Genomic DNA, 26,850 nt, shown 5'->3' on the forward strand with positions numbered 1-26,850 from the left:
GATTGAGTGCTGGCCTGTGCACCAAAGGTTCCATTCCCATGCCTGGGTCGCGTGCTGGGTCTGCAGGGGCGGGGCGCAAGAGGCAACCGTGCACTGATGTTTCTCTCCCTTTCTCCCTGCTTCCCTGCTAATAAATAAAATCTTTAAAAAGAGAAAAAATTACTAATAAAACTGTGAAAGGAGAAAGTTTGGGAACCTCTGTAATAAATTTGTGTCAGGTACTTTAATAACCTAACCAAGAAAGAAAACAAGTAAAGATTTTTCAAAATGTTTCCCACTCAGAGGTATATTCTTAGTAACTCTTTAAGCAAAAATCTGGTGGGAAGCAGGCTAGGGCAGCAGCAAAAACATTTGAATTATTTTCCAAGATACTCCAAGATATCTCATGTATTTTAAATCTCTGGGTACTTATTACTAACCTTAGGGAAATTTCAGTATGTGTACATCACTTATTCAATCATCAGGAACAGTACTAATTCTTGAATCTAAGTAATATGAACTTGGATGGGATGCCATGTCCTTGAAAAGTCTTAAGATGACTGTTGAACACACAATAGTCATAGCATATATTAATTCCTAGCACTTTTTCTTAAAAAAAAAGCACTATAAATACTTCCATTCATTATAACACTACATCCTTACCATTGTAACAGAAGTTGCTTTGCTTTCCAGAAAAATCAAATGAAACTTTCTTGCACTTAGCTACTTTTAGTTCATTAAAACTCTTTTCCTACTTAGAACAAATATCAATTATCCTAATGCAATTAGGAAAGGCATCTTTTTAAAAATTTTACTTATTTCTAGAGAGAGGGAAGGGAAGGAGAAAGAGAGGAAGAGAAACATCAGTGTGTGGTTGGCTCTCTCATGGCCCCTACAGGATACTTGGCCCGTAATTCAGGCGTGTGCCCTGACTGGGAACTGAACCAGTGACCTTCTGGCTCACAGGCCCATGCTCAATCCACTGAGCTACATCAGCCAGGGTAGGAAAGGAATCTTGCTGAAAGGCTCTTATGTGCTTCACTATTTAATGTAGCCACATTAAGTGGAAAACTTTTAAATATAATTTTCTCTGTGGTGTTAATTTTTCTTAAAAAAAAAAGTGTGCTGGCAGGTTACATATTGCCTAAAAGAACTGAAATACAAAACTGCATATGAAATAGCATTCTGAAATATTAAAAAAAGTATTTAAGTAGAATTTAACACAGTGTTTGGGTAACAGGTTAAAGTGAAATTCCTAGCTGCTTGTATAGTATCTAATATATACAACTGATTAAAATAATCCACTAACAATCTGCAAAAAAAAAACTTATTTAGCTATGGTGTGAAATATAGCTTTTGATGATAGCAATATTTTCTAAAAGAGAATGACAGATTTTTGAGCATTCAAGATGAAATCTAGTATTATTTTGAGCCATGTTAAAACTATAAAGACTTTTCAAAACACAGTGAAATTAAAGTCTTCTCAGATAGCAGAAGGCCAGACCACATCAATAATGTGAAGAAAAAAAAAAAACCATACCAGGGCAATGTAGCTACCCGAAAGTAATGAGTGAATTTAGTTTCTGGATGTGGTTATTTCTTCTAATCTTCACATTGGTAACTCATGAATATAAACACTTAATTTAATGGGTTTGATCAACTCTGATAACATAATTCCGAACAATGAAAAGGATCCAACTTGTCTATCAAATAAAGGTAATTTGTAAAAAATAAAAATTTAAAAAAGGTAATTTAAGAAATTGAGAACAGATGTGACCAAATATAAATAAACATGCAAGAAGTCAAAGAACCATGGGTGTGACTTTAATTTTGGAAACACAAATACAAACCCTTTAAGTTAGTCACTTAAATAAAAGGCTACCTAGTATTTTCTGTCCACTATGTTCAATGTTAACATTCTGGGCAAAATGCTGCCCACTCTCTCACATGTGGAAGAGGAGATTAAGTATTTCCCAGAAGCCCCTGGTAGTATATGCAACTTGTTATTTCCCACATCCTGATGGTGTCTGTCCTCTTTGCTCGTTTCTGACTTTCTCGTGGACACTGAAGCTTAACGATAAATTATGGAAGTTGTTTCCTCCTTTATGAAGTATATTAAAAACAAAAGGTGTTACGGTCATTTCACATTAACTTAGCAAAGCGATTCTGTGCCGACATTATCACAACATACATTTTGGTGCACCATCAACAGTTACATGATCGTTTCACAGCTACATTACTTACGCCAATTAACCAACTATTTACGAAAAGTCTGCTCAAAAGATTACATTCACTTCTTCACTTAATATCTGAAGGTCATAGTAGATTCAAAGACAGAAAGTCACTCACGTTAAACATCTGTATTCTCCAAAAGCGTATACTCCAGAATACACCAGAAATAGCCAAAATCCCTGCAGTTTTAGGATTCTGCTAATCAAAGGGCTCTTAACAAGGTAAAAAAAAATGCCACAGGTATTATTATTGAGCAAAGACCTTAAGGGGCAAGTAAATTAAGATGCAACTGCTCAATTCTCATTCAAGGAACTTAGGTTACAAGTAGGTCATCCTCTCTAGCTCTCAAGAGAATTACCTGAACACCACGGCTCCAGGATTTCTGAGTGGGCACAATGTTTCACGGTCTGGCTACTAGATTTGCAGAGGGGACTGCAGCATAGGGTAGATTTCTCCTCTTTGACAAAAAAAAAAAAAAAGCAAAAGGAAAAGAAGCAGGTGCAGTTGTTACTAAGGCCTCAAGAGAGAGACAATATATATGTCACCCACCCTAATTACCAGACCTTTGGAGTGTATGAGCTACAACAAAGTACTGGTAGAATCAGTTTGAGTCTGGTCCCTAGTTGCGAACTAATTCAGCTGTGAGACTTCGACAAGGCAGTATCTGTGGCCTTCTCTTCTCACCTATGGGTTCATCTAAGATTTTAAACCATAACTAGATAGACCAGGTATGTTTTTCATTAATAATTTATTCCAGTACAGATTTAAAACTGTCAATGCTCAGGCCCCACTGAGATTTAAATTTAACTGGTTTGACTGTGAGGTCTAGGTACTAAGCAGACTTAACTCCTCAGGTAGTAGTTAACAGGCACCCAGAGTTTAGAACCACCAACAAAAAGTTAGTGTTGGATAGGGTTGAATACCTGGGCCTCTTCAATATATAAGACCAGGGTGGGGAGTCCAAATCTCCTGTCATTAAATGAGACATTCAGGAATGAAAGAGCCAAAGCCCTCCAGTAAAATACCCGGCCTCCCCGTATCACCTGTGTGGCTAAGCCACCACAGTAGGGGCAAAAGGATGCTTTCCAAGGGTGGAGACATGCAACTTGAACTCAGTTGTTACTTTTTTTAAAGAAAGATTTTATTTATCTATCTTTGGAGGGGAAGGGAAGGAGAGAGGGAGAGAAATATCAGTGTATGGTTGCCTCTTGTGCATCCACTGCTGGGAACTGGCCTGCAACCCAGGCATGTGCCCTGACTGGGAATCAAACCTTGATCCTTTTGTTTGCAGGCCCGCGCTCAATCCACTGAGCTACACCAGCCAGGGATGTTACTTTCTTAATTTGGGTGAATAAAAGGCGCATCCACTGAGGTGTCCCCAGCATAATCCAGTGAGAATTCAGGAGAGGAGCAGGGAGGAGCAGGGTGTGGAGAACAGTGAAGGGGACTAGTGTGGAAAGGTGGAAAGAGACAGGCATATTACCCTGGGCATGAGTGTCAGAGGAATTTCTGAAAGGTAGTACTACCCCTAGAAATGAATCACTGATTTTCAACAAGGAGGTGATTAACACTTTGCAAGAACATTCATCCCTGATGGTCAACTAGACACTGATAACTTCCTGGTCAGCCTTACCGTGAAGGGCCTTACAGCATTACCTTCAAGGTAGACACCTGAAAGCCTGGATTCCAAGTCCAGCTGTGCCAACGATTAGCAGAGCTGTCTATAACTGATTGTGGGAGACTTCAGCAGTCTCAAAGCAGAAGCATGTTCCATCAACCTTCCCAAAACACACAATGAAGGGACTGCCCCTGGGTATGCGTGGATGGGTATTTTCCGAGTGTCATAATCACCGCAGATTTCTCAAGTGCTCAGACCTTGCTTATGTATATCATAGCTTTGAAGAAAGGGGAAGGGAAATTAATATTTTATTTTACAATGTATTTTTTGAGGTTTACCTTTGATATTTAAAAAAATTATTCCTTTTCTCCATCCTTTCTCCTGCGATGATTTTTCTTGTTATTTATAAAATAAGAATTTAGGGTTGGATTTGATCTTGTCAATTTATCCAACTGCCTCATCTTACGGATACAGAAATGACTTGAGCAAGTTCTCACAGCTTTCTAATGACAAGACCACACACTGAAGATGGATACTCCCACCCCCACCTACCTAATCTGAGTGCCTTCATTCTCTAGAAGTTTGATTCAAGGTATTTCGGTAAAACAGGATTATCAGGAGATAAGCCGAAACACAGCAAGGAAACAAACTCTTACAATTCTTGTTTGGCTGTATGCATGCAGCTGTTTCAGGATGAAGGCAGCCAAATACGGAGAAACAGTGAACACCTACCTCCCAGATACACCTAAAGACTTCCTCTCAGACTCTATGCCAGGCTACCCATGTTATTTCTAACACAGCTGACAACTGTAGGTGGGACATGAAGGTGGGGCTGGGTGTTTGGTCTTAAAAATTCCTAGAAGTAAACGATGCTTCCACTGCTCTGCCATTCTCCTCCTAATAGGTATCAAGAAATAAAATATACTTAATTAGATAGAGGTGTCCCAGGTAGGTGGCAAATGATGGGATCGCAGTAGTGATCCACCACGGATCATGTTTAAGTCTGACACTCATCAGGTAACGCTACTAAGCTGAGCTTGTTTCCTTAAGTGTAAAACAGGACTGTGGTCTTACCGTTTCTCAGGCGCATGAGTGAAATACCGCGAGGGGACGGAGTAATACTGTGTGGCACAAGACAAACCGTGCTTCGCAAAAGAAGAGTACGTACTTCCTATTAGGGAATTCTGAATTTCAGAAATTTTAACTTTTTTCTGTATCATGTCAAGGTCTGTTTTGGAGAAACCATTTTTCCAGTATTAAATAGGAGTATATAAGAAGGGGTTTAGTGGACAAATAGCAGGAACACATTAGGTTTTAAAAAATTAACTGTCTTTAACTTCACAATTCCTCAGAGCCTTGAATATAACACAGGCTATGACTCCAAGATCTCCACGCTGGAAGGACAAGTGAGCGGCACCTTCCAAGCTTCTACGACCTGACCCTTCCACACAGACCATCACAGAGGAGCCACGTTCCCTAGAACACACCTTGGGGGAAAAACAACAACAGCAGCACTATTACTATCACTATATATTTTTCCTAGTATTTGCTTGAAAACAAAATCATAAGACACTTTAGTTAAGAGAAAACTTTTCACATAAACATAAGTGTTTGTAAACCTTTTATAGGCTGCCTATTCCAGCTCTAGAACATGATTCCAAATCTGTTAAGGCCAAATCACTAACATAACCCTCTTTTCAAAAGGCCTTCAAGAATAACCCACCATCAGGACAGAGAACGAGCCTTTCAAGTTTTGTGGAAGGCATCTGACTCCCAGGTCCCAGGTAAGGATGTCTGTTCCCTTGTCAGTCCAGCAACAGCTTTCCTGTCCTCTGGACCAGCCAGAATGAAGGCATCTGCCACACATAATTGTACTGCTTATCTAATACTGAACCCCATACAAAAATTTTTTTCTAAGACAGAATTTTGAAAACAAAGAGGCAGCAACCTGAGATGGAAATAGTATGAGAAAAACATGGACACCTAAAACTAACACAATGTCAATTATACCTCAATTAAAAAATAAACAAAAGCATGGTAACACTCTTATATAGTAACATCAGCTAAAATACTGACAGATGGTTATAGAATCTATGTCTAATACTGTCTATATTTAGAGTGCTTATATAAATATTATGAAGGATCTAGTACAAACTGGTGGCAATGGCAACAAGTTCTACACCAGTTCTCCAATCTTCTCTTACAGCTGGTAGAAGGATTACAAAGTTTGGCAATAGCTTGCATAGAAGACTAGTCAGAGTCTTCTGGGCAGTGGGTAATAAATCTGTCTACAGATTACATCTAAGTTGATTGCACAACTCTTCACTGGATGATATAAGCTGTGGGCATGCATTTGTAAACTGCAGGCATGCGTGATGGTTTTTGCGGTCTCAAAGCTTCCCCTCTGACCAACGAGATTAAAGCGCTTTAACTTTATGCTATGCCAGAGACGGTCTCCTCAAGGGAGAGAACAAAACTACCTATGCAAGGCTGCTGGAGCAGGCAATACGAGGCAAGGAGGACAAAGCTCCTCCCTGGTGAAAAGGCTGACTGTGAGCAACATGGCATCTAGTGGAAACATGATTTGAAAACATTTAAAACTGACTCCACTCCTAGTTCCTTTCTCCTATGGCTGTGACAGCACACAATTCTAAAGTACCTCGATGTATTCCTGGTGCTGTCCGTATTAAGGTAGCTTATATTTTATAATGCCGGTGTACTGCAAAAGTGGCGGGATCAGCCCACCTATATCTTTATCTGATATGCTCACCACTTCCCCCCAACGCTTGGAGAAATAGGGTTACTTACAGGGAAACTCAGAGTCTAAAACAGGTATACACACTAAGTCACACTGGTAAATAGTGGGTTTTTTCTAACAGCTCTTAGAAACTGGTGAGGGAACAGAATCCCATTACTACCCCCCAACTCACCCACCTTCATACATCTTCACTGACAGAGACATCAATAGCAACAGTGAGTTTATACATAAAAAACAAGTGAGGCAAAGGCAAATGCAGTGTCAATCTGTCTCAGTGTAGGCAATGATGCTTTGATTATACCCGTACAAACTCTTTAGTCCCTTTTAGATATCCCCAACGCAGCCCTTAGGCCATAGATTTCTGCTGTGGAGAATTCAGATGTGATGTAGCCGCTCCAGTACTCTTCACAGTACTGCATATGTCAATACTGGGAATGTTTTCTAATCAAGTTAAACTGCACACAGCACTTTAGAACAAGAAGTTTATTACTCCCACTCAGTAGTTCCTGGGGGCTTTGATGTTAAGTCATACATAATTCGAGAAATACCAGGAATCTTCTTAATCTCAGTGACCATCTTTAACACCACCTGTAATGAAACAAAGATTATAAATTGAAGAGCCAGAATCCATGGCATGTCCAAAGGACCTAAAGGGCTTGCATTTACAATTTGAAATTGTAATCTATTTTTACTGTTGTCCTCTATGTATATGGGATGGTCCCGATTAACTTTATGCAGTGAACCTATTTCCCTCTACAGACTTAAGTGACTTAATTCTGTACCAAAGTACAGTTCACAAACAGGTGCCAGCCTACAAGTTGAGTGTTACAGGTCAACAGGTGCTTAGAAATTCTGACAGCAGTTTGGCATTGCTACGGCATCTAAATGAGAGATTGTATGTGTTGAAGCCAATTCTTCATAAGCTACCTGTGGCTGAAACACACAACTCCGAGGCTACCATGGCAGTGCACAACACACCAGCATCATAACCACTATGAGTGTACAGGACAGGGAGGCCTGGTCACTGACTCAACGAAAATTTGGCAAATCTGAGCCTAAAGAAAAATAAGACCATAGGTGACACCTCACAACCCAGCTCTGCAGCTGTAACCAGAGCCCTGCACTGGAGCATTGGGGCAGTGGTCCAGCTAACAAAGGCTCACTGTGACTTTCACCGGCTGGTGAGCGAACAGCCCCTTCGGAACACTACGGCGAGGAACCAACAGGGGGGAGACGGCCAGAAACGGAATTGCGCGTAGGCGGGACAGTAAGCAATTCAGGGGTTTCTGGTCATAATGCCATCATTTCTCATCCTTGTTTCTAATAAACTCTTCTTCACTCCTGAGGCTCTTTACTTGGAGAATAAATACTATTTTAAAAGTAGAGGTTGGCTGGCAAAATTAAATAAAATTATAGGTTAGAGTTAGTAATCAGACATCTACAGGGATATAAATTTAAGGTCTTTTTCTACTACAGTGTACTAAACAATCAATGGTGGATATAAAAAGCCTATCTTATGAACAGAAAACCAACCCCAGAAATACCAACACTGTCACAGTCTATTCCATTCACATTATAAAATGTACGAGGTACTGAAAATATACGTTAGAAGAAAATATATAAAATTACCTCTACAGGGATCTCATTGCCAGGTGTTGCAGGTATACCAGTCATGAAATCACTAGTAATAAAGGTTCGAATAACCACAGATCTCTGGCAAGAAGGCTGCTTCTGAAGTGGGTCCCGATCAAAATGTAATGGTGTCAGAATCACTGGCATCTGGCTGATTTTTCCAGCGTACCCTACAGAAAGGAGGTTGCCATGTAGAGCCCACCACCACCCACGGAAAGCTCTCTGACCGAGTTCAGTAAAATCCTCCCAGACGACACCTAAAATCTCTTTCTCTCTCACACTCATACACACACACACATGCACACACGCACACACACACACAGCCGTCATTCTGCATTGCTTCCAGCTGCTCTCATAGCATCTTAAGTAAACTCAACCACAGATACAAGTAATAGAATTGGATGACTACAGTGATATATGTTATATAGATTTATGTGTGTGTGTGTGTGTACATATAAATATAAAAAACATGAAGTCTATTCATGTAATTCATGGTTGTTAAGGTCTAAACTGCCAACACTGAATTAGCAAACACTAAACTACTGCCTCTAGAGGAACTACAGAATTAGGTTCTCGCAAACCTTGGGTTCCATTTTCATTAACCAATTGGTACATAACCTTGTTTTATGTGTGCTTCTGTTTAAAGACACCGTTTTAACATTTACTGCAGACTCATTAAAGCTGAGCTCACGGCCAACAGCACTGTAATCCATACATGAACAAGTCTCATCTAACCTATGTATTTTCTCTGTAAAGTGCATCGCAGCCTTCCTGTGCTTAGAAACTTAAGACAGCAACTCAGTGCCATGTGTGGGGGAACATTTTAAGCAGTGAGATCATCAACAAAAAGCACAAAAATGCAAAAAATATGGCATTAAATAGACTACAGAAAGGACACTTGTTTACAGTAAGAGAACTGAAACAAGAGGGATGAATACTGCCTTGTTCAACCTCAGCTGAGAGCATGCAAGTCGGGCAACTCAAATTTTCTGCCACTGTGCACATGTCTGCAAATGGCCAAAGGGCAAATAAATTTTATATGAAGGCAATACCATAGAATTATCCATAGAAATGAATAATAAAAATGAAAGCATCTGAAAATTGAAGTTACATTCTCTTACTAGAAATCACAATGCCAGCTCCCAGATCCCAGGTAAAGTGTGCAGTGATGAACAAGACGAGCAACTCACCGGACTCCCTGAGAATGTTCTGAGCCTCAAAATCAGCTTGGCGTAACGTACTGAGCACCCCTGTTGTCAAGAAAGTGGGAGTAACATCTGTCGGAGGCTCTTTAACTGGTGGGCCAAATATATAGACAACTCTAGAAGAGAGGAGGAGAACATTATAGAGAATTACAATTTAGTATGAGAAGCAAGGCACATAGAATAACATTCTTTCCATTTACTCTTGGCACCTCTCCTACTCACTTGAAATTCCCAATGGGTGAGTTAGGATATAAAATTATAGATGGGTCTATGTTCTGTGTACCTCCCTCAAAGTATATTCTATAGAATACTGATATCTCGGAATGTAGAAAGATAGTATGTGATTACTGCAATCCTCTTTTTATGTAACATCTTGGATTAAAGAATGTTCCCAAAACTTGTATCTGTCTGGAATCTGTGGTGAAAATGGGGTCTTTGCAGATGTCACCAAGTTAAAATAAGGTTATATAATGCATGAGGGTGGCCGTTAACCCAATGACTGGGTGTCCTTCTAAAAAGAGAAATTTGGGAACACAAACATACACACACAGAAGAGGGCCGTGTGAGGGTAGAGACAGAGACTGGAGTTACACTGAAACGAGCCGAGGACTGCCAACAAATGCCAGCAACTAGGAAAAGCCAAGAAAGGGCCCTCCCCAGAGCCGGCGGAGAGAGCATGGGCCCTGCTGACACTTGGATTTCAGATCCCTTGCCTCCCACACTGCGAGAGAACGATTTCTCTTGTGGTAAACCTCTCAGTTTGTGGTCATTTGTTAGGGTAGGTCCAAAAAATTAATACTCATAAGCCTGGGGAAATAGTGAGTTGAACAAATAAACAAGTTGTTTTACAGCAGAACTTCAGAAATTGTAACAGGCTAATAATACCCACTGGAAACCTCCAAGATGAAGCTACAGTGGATATCCCAAACTTATCTGACCACTCAATCTTTTTACTTTGGGAAACACGGATTCCAAGGAAAGATTCTCCTTTTCACCTTATTAAAAATGTCACCAAATGGACCCCAAAACTTGGTAGGTATGCTACTGTTTCCTTCTAAAAGGAGTAACTCAGCACTGCTTTCAGTAAATATCTGTTTGTAGGAAGATGCTACTGCAGGTGTTAATAAAAGCTGGGTTTGGAACACGGCTTGAAGGAGGTAGGATCCAACAACTCAGGGAATCAGCTGTTGATATATCCAACATAAAAAATGATGTGCAAATCAAAGGAAAAATAAATCTGACAAACTAAATTGAAAATAAATTATACAGGTAGTTATTTTAACAATATTTGGCACATGCCTATTTCTTTTGTTTTCCCCTGAGATATTATTAAATTAACTATACAACCTTTAGAAAGTTTTTCAATCCTTTTAAAATGTTACCATAAAACCAATAGCCAGTGTAAGCTGCTAATTTGGAAGACATGTTTTATTTTATTTATTTTTTTTTTTAAGATTTTATTTATTTATCTTTAGAGGAGAAGGGAAGGAGAGAGGGAGAGAAACATCAATGTATGGTTGCCTTTCGTGCATCCCCTGCTGGGAACTGGCCTGCAGGGAAACGGCCTGCAACCCAGGCATGTGCCCTGACTGGGAATTGAACCGCGATCGTGTGGTTCGCAGGCCCGCACTCAATCCACTGATCTACACCAGCCAGGGCCCTGGAAGACATGTTTTAAAACTGCCTTTAATATTTTATACTAAAATAAAAATCCTTTCTATTTTTTCTTTAAACAAAAAAGTACATTGTGTTGAAGGAACAAAACACAAGATCTTAGTAAAAACCTGTTTGATTGTGACCTAAGTGTGTACCTGAATCTGTGCTTGAGCCTTTTGGTCCTTTGATAGTGGGAAAACCTTAAAAGCGCATCCTCCCACTACACCTCACCCCGTTCCCACTGCAGAACACACCTGTTAATGTTGTGACACATGCGAGGTATGAGCCTAGCCAGGAAGATGAGAGACTCCCAGTCAGGTTCGTCTTTGCTGGAGATTCCACACACGTAACTGTAGGAGCGACAATCACCCTGAAAGCACAAACAACAATGAACTTTAATGGTCTCACAGAAGTCAAAAGATGGACTGGAAAACATTTCACGCATGGTGACACCATTAGTAACAATTACTTTTTGAGAAAAAGAAAAACTTGTTTTATAAAAGTATATATATGGATATTTCTCTAGTAATATAAATAAATCCTAAATTAAAATCTCCTATTAAGGTCCACCTAAATCAGTTCAGACATAAAGTGTCACGGTAATTTTAAGGATTTACTGAACATGTGCCAGAAGCACACTGGGATCTCACTCCAAGCGCCAGCCCAGCTGTGGACAGCACGCACCTTGATGGGGCAGACAGGATCTGCCCGAGATGATCAGGGGAATAAAGGATTCTTCGGGCAGTGGTAAAAAATAATTCACAAACTTTCACTTATCAATTTCTTTTAAACTCAGCTTGAATAGTTCATTTTTTAAAAGTGAATAAAACTGTACTAATATCAATTCCCTTTCTCTTTGTCCTGTTTAATCCAAGTAATTTTGTTTTAAAAAACTGAACCGAAAAGCAATTTTAATAATCATTAGAGAACCACCTAGTATCCAGTATATTGAGATACACTGAGAAAACGAGAATTCAGACTGTGTGAATGCTAATTTGATATCTATCAAAGTTTAAAATGTACATGGTTCTAATTCAGGAAATGATCTTACAGAAGTACATGAGTAACTGCTTAAATAAAACACTACTTGCTAAAATGCCTATAAAAATGAAATGTGCATAAGTAGGGGAATGATTAAAAGTATGGTGCAACCATATACGGGATATAAGGCAGCAGTTAAGAATAATCTACGTGTAGTGGCATGAAAAGGTAAGTTCACAATGTTCAGTGAAGAAAAATAAAGTGACCGTGTGTCTGTGTAATTCTTTTTTAAAAAAATAAATAAGAACACATACAACAGTTGGAGAGCAAGAACAGAGAAAATTCCTTTCAAATGTACTGCATCTTGATTATTTTTACAATTATGGTTTACTTTAGTATTTAGAAAATAAACTTCACTGCTATCCTAACCAGGATCACAATTTTTACTGGGCTTCCAGAGCTCTCCAAAGACCTAAGAGACTAGAATGAAGTTAAATGTCTAACAAAAAAAAGCCTTTCATTTTAATGGGAAGAGTAGTGGAAACTGAATAAGCTCCATTTTTTAAAAAGTCACTCATCCAACAAATTCAGCAAAAAGAGTATGCTTACTAAGCTGTAGATGAATAATCTCTCCAACGGTTCATTTCTTTCCACACATTAATTCTACTCTACAAGGTCATTATAAACTCATTAACCTAGTAACTGACACTCATACCATTTTAAGTTAAATTACTGACACCTTTTATAGTTTTCATTTTACTACAAATGCTAAACAGGAAAGAAACCTTCCTCTTCTCTACCCTCTGACGGTTTTCCCCTTGGAAACTCACTTGCGAATCCCATAAATGAAGAATATAATCTAATTACGAATAGCACTCTAATAGTTGAAACTACATTATCCTCACATGCTTTTACAACTGGAAAGAGAACAATACAAAAATGTTCCTATGCATTACCACGGCTAAGAGAGGAAAGACATGAGACAAACAAAGAGCACCAGTTTAAAAAGTACACAGACTGAGAACAAGACCGAAAGTGGTGAAACCTGATGGCCTAATGTGTTCATCTAGCGCCTTCTTGCAGCTGGATACTTCTAAAGCCACAGTGTATTTCACACCAAGAAGGATAAATGAAAACATGACCTCCTGGTGACCACCCTTCAAGGAAGAAACAAACAAGCTGACCCTACAGCAAATCACTCTTTGAATTTTTACTTTTGTTAAAGATGACAGATGTTCCAAAACTACAAAGTCTCAGCCTGAATATTGAGTTCTTACAACCTTATTCACTCCATAAGCATTATATAAAGCATTGCCTTTTTACATTTCTATACTTGGTATACATATTTTCATGTTCTTTACTCATTCCTATTTCCATGTTAGTGGAGAGAACATCTGCAGAAAATGTTGTCACAGGTCAGTCAATTAGTTCTCACAACTCACCTGCACACCGACAGTTTTAATTGGCAGAAGGAAGGCGTTCAGTGAGTGCAGACTCGTAATCTGCATCAGCTTCTCCTGGTCCTCTTCTGTGGTGCACGCTTTCACTCTTTGTAACAGCGTATGCGGCTAAGAAAACCAGACACATTTCTTAAGATTTCAAGAAATAAGGTACTCGCTCTTTTGGTATTCCTATTACTTTCTGACATATTTACACTTACTAGTTTACAGCAATAGATCCTGTTGGGCACTTCCCTCTGACTTGTGTGTGCTATGCAGTAAATCAGAACTTCATTCCTGAGGACTAGGGCTATCAGAAGTTAAGTATCAGGATAAGAAATACGGATCAGATTTACATCCAGGCTTTAATCCTCTGTCACTAGCAAGGAACCTATTTCACAAGTCAAACCTCCTCCTTCTCTCTAGTAAAATTTTTGCCATAAAGTCAATTTTGTCTGAAATTAATCTTCCTACTTCTTTTTGAGGGACTTATTCACCTGGTTTATTTTTTTCCATTCTTTTACTTTCACCCCTTCAATTCATAAGTAAAAAGACTATAGGTAGATTTTACTTTTCAATCTAGTTTGACAATCTATGTCTTAATTAGAGATGCTAGTCATTTTAATTAACTGTGGCTTAATGATATGGCTGATTTCATTCTAGCACTTTATTCGGTAATTTCTATTTTTCCCACTTTTTATGCTTCTTTCTCCTTTCTTACATTGTGAACTGATGACTTCTCCCAGCTCCTTTATTTCCCTTTGGTTTTAAAGTTAAAACCTCCATTTTCAGTCTTTTTGTAGTTCCCCTTAAATGTTAGCATGCATACTTAACAAAAGAGAATTAATCTCTCTAACCTCCTGGCAAACAATATAATCATTTTTAAAGGCTTTAACTCCCATAAGTCCCCTGTGGTTTACCTGCTATTAGTCATATATTATTACAGTGTTTTTTAAAATAAACACCAAAAATTACAGATTGTTCTAATTAGATACTCCATGTTTGTTTAAATTTTAGCCATTTACCATTGTCTTTGTTTACCACTTTTTCTTATATCTGAGACCCTTCTCCTAGAAACCTTTTGCTCCTCCTAAAGTCAGTCCTTTAAACAGTGGTTCTCATGCCTACCTGTAGACTCAAATTACTTGGTATAATTAGGTTCTATCCCAGGTTAAATAAGAAATTCTAGGAAGAAGGGGCCCCAGCAGAGTATACAACAAAAGCTCCCTCAGATGATTCTAATATACAAGCAGGGTTAAGAACCACTGTCTTTATTGAGAAGGCAGTGCATCTATTCATTACTGTTCATAAATATTTTCTCTTGGGACTTGGAAGTCTTCTTGCTTTTACCAGTACTTTCTGTATAATGGTCTTTCCTTTGTATGGTAAATCAGTCTTTTCCCTGGAGCTGTTCTGACTTTAGGAAGTGTACAGCTTTGCCAGATGTGTCAGCTCAATGTCAAATTCTTTTCCTTTATTATCCTGATAGAGATGTATTATGTTTTCCAGAATCCGAGGTGTGGTCTTGAAGTAGTGTAAAGGAATTCAAATATTTTGTCTATTATCTCCTCTGAAAATATGTTCAAGTTGACCTTTTCATTCTGTCTTAACTTCTATACACATTTCCCCTTTGATGCTTTGTTCTGATTTCTGGATAATTTCTTAACATCTTTCTTTAGCTGCATTTAATTGTAGTTATTTTCATTTCTAGAACTTAACTTTTTAAAAACTGCCCAGTAATTTGACAGCTTTTTAGCAAATACCTTATTCTTATCATCAACTGCTTCTTTTATTTTATGTACTTTATGCCATCTGCTAATTCCAGTTCTTGCAGTGTTGGAGGGTTTTGTTCTGCTAGTTTCCATTAGCTCTCATTCATGCAGCCTTGCTTCTATACATATTTTGTAATTTTTTCTTGTAAGCTCCTATTTGTTGGACCTGTATCGATGGGAATTCTTTGAGGCCCAACTTGAGATATTTCTTTTTTTTTTAATTTTATTTATTTATCTTTAGAGGGGAAGGGAAGGAGAGAGGGAGAGAAACATCAATGTATGGTTGCCTTTCATGCATCCCCTGCTGGGAACTGGCCTGCAGGAAACCGGCCTGCAACCCGGGTATGTGCCCTGACTGGGAATCGAACCGCAATTGTCTGGTTCACAGGCCCGCGCTCAGTCCACTGAGCTACACCAGCCAGGGCTGCCAACTTGAGATATTTCAAAGAGTAAATTAATTTACACTGCTTCTTGCTTGACATCTGTGAGCACTGTCAACCAAGGTTTACTTTATATTAGAATTGAATTCTTAGCTTGCAGTTCTTCAGACCACACAGATCGTGAATTTAGGCACCAAGTCTACAGAAGGACTAGAGTACTCTCCCAATCATCCTGATTATGGAGCTAAAACAAATACCCTGGCTTTCTTGCAACACATATAAAGTATTTCAAAACACCTTTTCGTATCTAGCACTTTTAAGGATTCAGGGTATCCAATCTGCTCTACAACTGGAAATAAAAGTGTGCTCACATTCTTCATAGTCATTTCCAAGGTAAAATCGCTCTGAGTCTTCAAATAAAGAAAGCCAAATAAATTCGCTATAAATTCTGGAGTACAAGAATCTATTCAATTCTTTGCACTGATCAGCTTCAACTGTTTAAAGCTCTCAAAATATACAAATTCAATGTAAATTATTACCTTTTTAACACTTGCAGAGAAATCCGCTACTATTTTTAAAATATTATTGGTTTCAGGGAAGTCCTTACAAATGTAAGGTTCTTCAGCACATATCACTCTGATTGCCAGACCAGGACCTGCAGAGAAGAGTAACAATGGTATTTAACATAAAAATGTCACCACTCCCAAAATATAAAATCCTTTCAAAAATTAAACCCCATGTGCCATTTTAAGGGTTTTTTTTCTTAGTCTTACTGAGATATAAAAATTGACATATCACCACTGCAAATAGTTTTGAGGATCAAATAAGACAATATGTGTAAAGTATTTAGCAGAATGCCTAGCACATATCAGTACTCAAGAAATGTGAGCTATGACTGTTTTTTATTTTAATTAGACCGTTATCTAAACTCATCTCCAAATGATGAGCTAGAAACTGAGGTACAGACTTGCCTAAATTCATAATAAAAACATGTTAAAATTCTCAGTCCTAACTTTAAACAAATATCACCTCTAATTAATTATTTTTCTAAATAACAGCAAATGACTATTTAAAGCGTATTTTTTACTTGTTCATGAAGTTACCCACAGCCTGTGCAAAGAAGTGGTTCAGTAATTCAGACAAGTGAGCCGTGGTATAAGGTTCTCAGAGCACAGTTTGAGCCCGGGCTTCTATCACAGCATCACAGAGAGAAGCCCACACGTCCCAGCTCTGACACCGAGAACGGTCTGGGATGTTATTCAATATCCCTGTGCCTTGGTTTTCTCATCCAATGGCAACATTATATGCCAGACACACAGGAGTGGTACAATATTTAAATGTAAGTACGATGGAAAATACGTATTTAATAAAGTAAAGTATATACACTAGGTACTAAAAAGAATGCTTATTCCCTAAACACCTTTTCCATTCCCTCAGGTTACATACTGCCCGTGATAACACATTATTTCAAAATTGTCTGAACTGATTTTTCTTCAAAATGAAGGTCTAAAAACAAATACAGAATTCAATTTTAATTTTACCTGGGAATGGGTGCCTGGAAACTAACTCTTCTGGAAGTCCAAGTTCTCTGCCTAAAATTCTTACTTCATCTTTATGAAAATCTTTCAGAGGTTCTATTACTTTTCCCTACGGCAGGAAAAAAGCCAATTAACACAAACTAGAAACCAAAGTGACACGGGAAACAAAGAATAACAAATTATTGGCTTTCCCTGTTATCTTTTACCTTAGATTTAAAAATCCGTTTTTAAAACTTCATTTCTTCCTGCATGCTTAGGCATTAAATGAATTATTTTAGTGATCTTATCTCTATTTGAAACACATTTTAAATATACACAAAGCAAACCTTCCCTCTATCTTTGATATAGTTCTCACTAGATGACAAGGCAAGTTAAAAATATACTAGTGTTTCAAAATAAAACTCTCCAAATACCATCAAGTAAGTGAAAAGACAACCCACATTAGACAAATCATAAAGCTTATAAAGAACTTGTAATTATATTAAAAACCCAATTTAAGAAGATAATAAACCAATTTAAAAAGGATCAAAAGATCTGAACTGATATTTCTCCAAAGATATATAAACAGGCAATAAGCACATAAAAAATGTTTAACATCATCAGCTATTAGAAAAATGCAAATCAAAACCACAATGAGACACCACTACACTTTCACTAAGATACTCAAAATAAAGAGATAATTCAGCCATTATGATAGCTACAATCAGAACAACAGAGAATAACAACTGTCGGCAAGGTATGGAGAAATGAGAACTCTTGGCATTGTTGATGGGAATGTCACATGGCATAAGCACTATGGAAATATTAAGAGAGCCTCAACATATTAAAAATATAACTATTATATAACTATAACTAATATAACTATATATTTATTATATAACTATATATAAAAATATAACTACTATTATGATTCAGCGATCCCAATTCTTGGCTTTCCAAAAGAACTGAAAGCAGAGTCTACAAAAGATACTTGCAAACCCATATTTACCACACAATTCACAATAACCAAAAGTGGAGGCAACCAAAGTCTACACTGACAGAGAAGTGGATACACAAAATGGGTGTATACATCCAACGGGATACTATCCAGCCTTGAAAAGGACATCTTAACATGGACTAACCTTGAGGACCTATGCTAAGTGAAATACGCCAGACATAGTATGATTTCACTTACATGAGCTACCTGAATTAGTCAAATCATTGAAAGAGAAAAGCAGAATTGTGACTATCAGGGGATGGGGGGAGGGAGAAAAAAGGAGCTGTTGTTGTTCCAGGGGCATAGAGAGTGTCAGATTGCAAGATGAAAAGTTACAGAAATCTGTTTCACAACAATGCAAATACAACAAACACTACTGAACTGTACACTTAAAAATGGTTAAGGGAGGGAAGAAAAGAGGCTTTAAGGGGAAGTGCACATAAGTTTTTACCTCTTCTCTTAACTTCCTGATAAGCTCTGTGTCATTATGATGGGTTTTGATGAGTTCAGCTTTGCCACTTGCAACAAGGGATGCACTTTCAATGAGATCAGGCCGTAAGGTACCTTGGGCAAGGAAAACCTCCTCGGGTTTCAGGTTCATTTCTCCAATTACTTCATTGGCAATCTACAGCCAAAAGGAGCAAAACAGCCTTTTAAAAGGTGATTCTTTTACCAAGACAGCAAAATTTTATACTTTCAGCTAAATTTCTCAAAAGTCCTTGTGCAACGTTGACCAATGAAACCCACCCATTCCCAAGACAAACTCCTTTAAGAACACTAAGAACATGCTTTCACATGCTTCAAAAAGGTCTGCAAACATTCCCCCCTCCAAAAGCTAAAACCTAGCCACTGAAACACTGAACAACTAATATCAACTGAAGATAGCTGTTCTTAGTTAAAACAATAGCATGACATAAGTACACATTTTCTAAATACAAAACAGTTTCTACCGGTCTACATAACAGCAATATACAGTAAAACTCTTAGCAAAAAAAAACAAAGTGAGCAAATTCACTTATTTGATAATAATGACAAAGAAAAACACTAAAATTCACATCAAATAATGCTACACAGAGGATGTTAAAAAGGTACCTTAACAAAAGTATCCCCAATAATTTTTCTTTTCTCCTCAGGACTTGTAGTCATATTTAACGTTTTGCTAATTCTTTTCCTTGGAGTTCTGTCTTCCTCTGATATTGGCAGAGTTGTTGTTCCATTGTAGAAAGAGTGAGCAGCATTTATCACTGGGCAAGAGAGCAGAAACATGTTTTAATTTAAAAGAAGATTTTTAGCCCTGGCTGGCGTGCCTGGTATTGACATGCCCAAGTCCGAAGCCTCTCCTGTTTAGCATCTCCACAGAAGAAATCCAGTTTTCTGATGGAGAGGGACAGCAGCAGTTTGTTCCCATGCTGAGGAAAAGATCTGCCCCCCAGTTTTCCACCAGTCCGTCCACTTTAGGCTCACCCAGAGAACCATGCCCCCCTTGCTTCCATTTGCTGAGCCTCCCAGAAGTCTTGCTTTTGTTGGCTTCCTCCCCCCGCCCCACCCCTCGGCCCGAGTCCTCCATTTTACTCTGTAAGTTACAAGGAACAGAGGCAGGTTTTTGTGGGGCTAAGAATGTTTACAATTTGAAGGTTCTTTTCAAGAAAAAGAATAACAAATTAAGTATTTTAAGATTAGCCATCAATACTAGGATGGCTAACAGGAACTTACCTATACACAAAAACAATTACAAATCATGCACGTACAGGCATGCCTCGTTTTACTGTGCTTTGATTTATTGCATCTCACAGATACTACTAGTTTATTTATTTATTTATTTTTTACAAATGGAAGGCAAGAACCTCCACTTGCAAAAAAGATTATGATTCACCTTATTATGATGGTCTGAAATGGAACTTGCTGTATCTCTGAGGCACACCTATACCACCAAACCTAAATGAAATGTAAACCTAATTCAACCTTTTCTTAGCTTAATCCCAAAATACTCACAGCCACTCGAACACGACCCAGTATAAAGCCAGTTAGAGAGAGAGAAAACAAAGTGAACTTAATTAATTACACATTATTAAAATATCTCTCTTGTGCCCTGGCTGGTGTGGCTCAGTGGATTGAGTGCTGGCCTGTGAACCAATAGGTCACCAGTTCAATTCCCAGTCAAGGCACATGCCTGGGTTACAGGCCAGGTCCCCAGATGGGGGCATGTGAGAGGCAACCACATATTGCTGTTCCTCTCTCACTCTTTCTCCTTCCTTTCCCCTCTCTCTAAAAGTAAATAAATTTAAAAAATTTAAAAATTAAATATAAAATATATCTCACTTGTAAATTCATTAAAATATGACCATTTGAAGAGAGTCCTAGGGTCCCTCCTAGAATTCTGGAAAAGATTTGGCATGAGGGATCATGAAATTTAAACTTCACTAGTTACAGACAACTGGCTTTATCCATCAGCTTTCCACCTTCAACATACTGTTGAAGCCATTAGACCCCTTAGCCCCTCCTCTATTCTTTGTCCTTGCGGCATGACACTTGTTTTATGCCCATACTGTCATTTAAGTGAAGCTTCAAAAGGAGAAACAGACTCCTCTTCATGTTTACTACAAGTCTTCATTTTACACTCAACCTTTTCAGCACAGATTCCAATTAGTTCCATAATATATAAGGCTTCCGTAATTAAACTACTGACTTGATTTCACTACAACTATTGATAGCACCTTATTTTTTTAAAAAGATTTCCCCTGCACCCCCCCCCTTCCCCTCCCCTCTAAAGGTAAATAAATAAAATTCTTTAAAAAAAATAAAATAAAAATTAAATAAATAAATAAATAAATAAATAAAGATTTCCACGAATGTAAATGCAGTTATGGCCTGAGAAGCTTACTAGTGGCCTTAAAAAAAATGGCTATAGCCTTTTCAGTCCTCCTCCATATCAGCCTTCCTGTTTGTAAAATAATCTGTATAACCACACCTGCTGTAGGCAGGCTTGGGTATTCTCATGCATTAATATCACTGGGAAAAGATAACTTACAAAAACAAAGAGAATGAATAGAAGAGAACAATGATAGCTAGAAATTGGTAACTTGCTGATCTATATATAACATTAGGAGTAATTAACAGTTTTAAAATTTATACAGGGACCCTTTCTGAACCAGAAGTAATTATAACATAAAAAAAAATATTTTCAACCATGAGGTTATTTCAGTGGTACTTGACTAAGGCAATGTGCTTCCTTGATGTGTGGTTTATAAGGCTAGATTTGACTCAAGCACTCCTGACATGCAAATTAACTTTTCTGGGGTTCATCAATACCTTTGACCTGAATTCCCAGTTTTTTGAGGGCCTCTTCTACAGACTGGCTTTCTCGTTTTCTCATAAAGCCATTGTCAATGTGCACAGCAATGACCTGATCTTGGTTCAAAGCACGATTCAGCAAAGCCGTACAAACTGTCGAGTCTACTCCGCCACTGAGCAAAACCTATAGGGTAAAATGAAAAAATCAAATTGAGTACAATAAGCAAAAAACAAAAATGAAAACTATCAGCTCAGATCATTACCTAAAAACACTGCATCCTGGGGATACATGGTAACTGAAAAGGCACTCGGAAACAGCGCAACTCACGAAGCGCATGACCACCCAGTCCACACTCGATGTTGAAGAAGCCAGCTCTGAGTTCCAGCATTAGACATACATTTGTAGACTTTTTGCTTACCAAAACTTTGGACGTGCCTACTCTCTCCTTGATCTCTTGAATGCACTCGAGTTCTCTGTTCTGCACAGTGAAGGTCCCACTGCACCCAGCTATTTCATACAGGAAGTTCTTCAGTATTACTTTCCCATTTTCTGTAAGGCCAACTTCAGGGTGGAACTGTACTGCATATAATTTTTTAGATTCATTTGCTATACCTTTACAGAGAAAATAATCACATATTAAAATTTTTCATATTCAAAAGGCTTATCTAGTATCCACAGTAATTCCTCACAATTTCTTCCTCTAGAAATGTGCAGATTGATATAAATTAGTTGGATTTTTAGAAACAGGAAAAGATAATAAAAACAAAAACTGTATTATCATGATCTTTCTTTATAAAAATCTTATGTAACAATTACTGAACCATATGACAGTAAATAAGCCCTACAGAGATTATTTCACAGTACCTCACTTCACCGAGATTACTTTAATTCTCCTGATTATTTAATGCAATAACTCAATTTTGGTTCTTGGACCCACATGGCTTTCACATGCAATATGCATGTACCAATTTTCTCTATGAGAAGAGCAGAAGTGAGACCATAGAGTATTCCAAGTATAAATATAATTTCACTGACTTGACTGATGTGTTTCTAACAATTACTGATTAACTACTGCGTATCAGATGTTAGGTTAGATATTTTCCATGTGCATATATTACCCCCATTAAGAGATATCAAGATACTTGCCTGAACTCAGAGTTAAGTAGTTAAAACAGGCCTGAAGGCTCCCACACTCATACTCATTCCACTATGTTAGGGCACCTCACACTCTATTTACTTGGCTTCCAGGGCGCCACTCTCCCAGTTCAATTCTTAATTCACCGTCTGCTCCTTCTGAATCCTTTGTTGGTTCCTCTTCATCTTAGGCAAGCTGCCCACTGCTCTGCCCTTAAATCTCTTCTCTGTACATTCTGAGTGACCTCAAACTCTCATGACCTCAAATTCCACACACATGGTGGAACACTCCCAAATCTCTACCTCTAGCCCAGTTCTCTCCAGTCTAGACTCATGTACACAACTGCCTACTCGTACTCTCATTTCAACATTTAATAAGGCATCTTGAATTAAATATGCAAACCCAAACTTCTGCATTCTTTCCCATTAGATAAATGGAAGCTTCATCCTCTGGATCTCAGGCTGAAAAACTTGGGAGTTAAAACTTGACTCTACTCTCATTTCCCCACTCCACATGCAATCCAACAGCAAGTCCTCTACACCTCCCTTCAAAACATACCAGAATTCAGTCTAACTTCCCTTTTCTACACCAGCATGTAAAAAGCTGGATAATGCCACATTGTCCTAACTAGAAGTAAAAAGCTGACTATTGCCCTTGGAGAAACTAATGGGCAAGTACAGAGAATCACAACTTAAAAGAGCAGAAACCCATGAGCTTCAACTCCACAGGAACCACTGCCGAGCTGGGAAAACCTCAACTACAACTGATGCATTCTTTCAGCTCAGCTGAAAGAATTCTGAGAGAAAAAAACTCCAGAAGCACCCAGTCACTGGGGGCACCCACACTTTCATGAATGGTATGTCCAGCAGAGTTTGGTAAATTTTTCCCATAAAGGGCCAGAAAGTATTTCAGCCTTTGCAGGCCCTACTGTCACTAAAGCAAATACAATCATGTACAGCAGGGGCGTCAGACTCATTTTCACTGGAGGCCAGATCAGCCTCGCGGTTGCCTTCAAAGGACCGAATGTAACTTTAGGGCTGTGTAAATGTAACTCCTCCTTAACAGTTAAGCGAGAGCTCAGCACTGCTGCTGAGTAGAAACACGGTGCCAGGCTGGATAAAACAAGGTGGAGGGCTGATTCGGTCCGCGGGCCTTGTGTTTGCCACCTGTGATCTACAAGCAATACTTAAAGTAATGGATATTGCTGTGTTCCAATAAAACTTTATAAACACAGAAATTTGAATTTCATTTAATTTTCACATGTCATAAAATAGAATTCTCTTTAAAAATTGTTTTCCAACCACTTAAACACATAAAAACCATAGTAGCTTGTAGGTCATGAGAAAACAGGCAGTGGGCCAGGTCTGGTGGGAGGCTGTAGTTTGCTGACTCCTTGACTCTAGGACCAAGTCCAAGCTCCTCATATTGAACAAAGACTCTTCATGAAATGGCCACTGTCTAATTAATCTCATCTCTTATCTGCCCATTCATTCTCTACTCCGGACATTCAAGCAAGTGTGATTACCAAACAGACCATGCTCTCAACTCCAGGTCTATGCAAAAAACCTCAAAGCAGCAGCAGCAGCAACAACAAACTCCTGAATAGTAAGTGATCGGAGCTGGACTGCAGAATACAGGTTAATACCAAAAGTTCATTGCTTTCCCATAGAGCAGAAATTTGAAATTTAAAGCACAATACAATATAAGCACACTCCCAAAATGAAATAGGTACAAATCTAACAAAATGCACATAAGACCTCTGAGCATCCCCTCACCCCTGCCCACCACTGCCGCCTGTCACACTGCTCCTTAGACGGCTCTCTCTCCTCTCCTGATCACCACCACGGGTTCCTAGCTGTGCTCCCTGCCTCTGCATCTGATCTTCCCTTTTCTCCTCACGATACCCAGCGCACGATGAATAAAGTAAATGGTTTCATAGTGGCCTCAAAGGTCCAGTGTGCTGGTGCCCAGCAACCCCTCTGGCCTCCACTCTGGCCACCTAGTCTCCCTGCTGTTCTCAAACATGGTCTCATCCAAGAAGCTCCATACTGCTCTTTCCTTTTCCTCCCAATATCTGGAAGGGTCTGCACGTACTTCCTTCATGTCCAATATCATCCTGCAGAAATACTTTCCCTGAGTACACAAACCGTTAACAACCCTACACCACACACACTCTGCCGCACTCCTCTCTTCCCCTAGTTTTTCAACGTACTTATTTAATAAACGCTGCCAACTGATACTCTGTATTGTCTGTCCCTCCCCTTAACTAGAATGTTAAACCAAGATTTTTGTCCATTTTGTTCATTACTTTATCTTGGCACCTAGAACTGTGCATGGTACATAGTAGGTACTCAATTATTTGTTAAATGAATAAAAATGCATAAGCCATCCACCACTGTTGATCTTCCAGATGAAGTGAAAACATTTCAATATGAAAACCATTCTTGATCATTCTTATGGGAATATATTAGTCTCTTAAGTAACTGCGGGAAGATTACTCAATTCGTTTTATCCATGACGAATCTTTCTTCAATGTATTATTTATTATTAGATAAGGCATTTTAAACAAAAAACTTAATTAATAAAGCCACTTTTTCTTTTACTGACTTCTAGGACTACTGGTGATTTATTTACATTACATTATCAAGTAGGCAAGTAATTACAAACAACCAGAAAATCCATTCCTCTTCTTCAAAAAAGCAGTGCATGGGCTGACAAACTTTCTACAGAGAGCTACACAGTAAAAATGTGAGGCTTTATGGGATGCGTATGTATAGTCTCTCTCTTACTATAACCCTTTAATAATGTAACAATTATATTCTTAACTTTGGACATACAAAAACCGGCTACTTGCTGGATCTGACTCAAAGGTTAGAGTTGCCAACCCTGGTTCAGAGAAACACCCCTGTGTGCTTGGTCCAGTGTCCTGCAGCTGTCCAAGGCACACGCCTATGTGTGCCTAAGAAAGGCGTTTAAAGAGGCAATCATGAACATATCACGCTAGAAAGATGGACGGTCTTCAAATTTTTCCTGAGCTGTAAAAGTATAGCTGCTGTGCTTTATGTCTGAGAAACTTATGTTAGGATAGACAGTTAAAAAGTATTCCAGAGCAAACCAGTAAGTAACTTCTAAATAATCCTAGTACTAAATTCCCTTCACAAATTGGTGATTAATCCTATAACACTTATAATATCTTTAAAAAAATGAGAAAAACCAAAGAGTACCTCATATGGAAACATGCTTAGACTCTCCAGATAACTTTTTAAAAATAAAATCTGCAAAAGTTGTAGGGTTTTCACCTGCCACAATGTTCCCAGAACGTGCCACAACCTTGAATCCATCGGCGACTTTGTCTACACTGTCTCCATGGGTGAGCAGAACAATTTCTTCCTTCTGAAGGCCTCTGAACACACAAAAGGTAACACACAACATAAATATCTTCAACCCCATGATTAATGGGTTCTTTTGGTTTGTTTTTCCCCAGCTGGAGATATAACTGACATGTAACCTTGTGTAAGTTTAAGGTAATTATATATACACATATACAATTACAGTTGTACACCTTAATTATATACGAGGTCTATCCAGAGAGTATCCAGCTGTGTGTGTGTGACATCGGTGTAACCTGGCAGCCAGAGAATGGACTGGAAGGTGCGTGCGCAAACAATGAATGACAACCTCACCGTACTAGTCAGTGGGGGCAGTAGATGCCCTCGAGTGAGCACATGTACTATGTGGCCATCACGTTCAAAATGACTGAGCGGGTAAATGACAACACGTCAGCATAAATCTTCCATTAAGCTGGAACATTCCTCTGCAGAAATGATTCAGATGACTCAGAAGGCTGCAGCTGTGGGCAACTGGTGATTGGCAGCTTCATCACAACAACATGCCCACTCATGCATGACATCTCCTACTGAGTTTTTTTGGCGAAACATCAAATCACCCAGGTGACTTGGTCCCCCTACAGCCCAGATTTGGTGCCCTATGACTTCTGGCTTTTCCCTAAACTAAAATCTCCTTTAAAAGGGAAGAGATTTCAGACTGTCAGTGAGATTCAGGAAAATAAGAAAGGGCAGCTAATGGTGACTGGGAGAACTGTGTGAAGTCCCGAGATGCGTACTTGCAAGGGGACTGAGGCATCATTGTTCTATGTACAATGTTTCTTGTATCTTCTTAAAAAACAAAGTCTCTATTTTTCATATCACTGGCTGGATACATTCTGGACAGAACTTATATGTATCGCCGTGGTGAAAT

At 38.6% G+C, this 26,850-nt stretch overlaps 1 protein-coding gene across 2 annotated transcripts in view; it reads right to left on the reverse strand.

Moving 5' to 3' along the window:
* Window positions 1–5,909: 5,909 nt before the first annotated feature.
* Window positions 5,910–26,850, reverse strand: part of GMPS (guanine monophosphate synthase) — a 50,943-nt gene continuing 30,002 nt past the window's right edge. The window contains exons 5-16 of one of the 2 annotated variants that reach the window (XM_037134437.2): window positions 25,893–25,996; window positions 21,877–22,070; window positions 21,476–21,641; window positions 19,259–19,410; window positions 18,618–18,791; window positions 17,194–17,299; window positions 16,192–16,307; window positions 13,504–13,629; window positions 11,335–11,450; window positions 9,410–9,540; window positions 8,217–8,389; window positions 5,910–7,175 (exon numbers count right to left, since the gene is read on the reverse strand). In XM_037134437.2, the coding sequence (XP_036990332.1) occupies window positions 7,074–7,175; window positions 8,217–8,389; window positions 9,410–9,540; window positions 11,335–11,450; window positions 13,504–13,629; window positions 16,192–16,307; window positions 17,194–17,299; window positions 18,618–18,791; window positions 19,259–19,410; window positions 21,476–21,641; window positions 21,877–22,070; window positions 25,893–25,996 (1,660 nt within the window). In that variant the 3' untranslated portion in view covers window positions 5,910–7,073. The remainder of the gene's footprint in view (window positions 7,176–8,216; window positions 8,390–9,409; window positions 9,541–11,334; window positions 11,451–13,503; window positions 13,630–16,191; window positions 16,308–17,193; window positions 17,300–18,617; window positions 18,792–19,258; window positions 19,411–21,475; window positions 21,642–21,876; window positions 22,071–25,892; window positions 25,997–26,850) is intronic. The other variant, XM_053657873.1, reaches the window with a different exon arrangement.

Source organism: Artibeus jamaicensis, unplaced genomic scaffold (genome assembly GCF_021234435.1).
Source record: "Artibeus jamaicensis isolate MK-2021 breed Jamaican fruit bat unplaced genomic scaffold, CSHL_Jam_final scaffold_474, whole genome shotgun sequence".
NCBI lineage: Eukaryota > Metazoa > Chordata > Mammalia > Chiroptera > Phyllostomidae > Artibeus > Artibeus jamaicensis.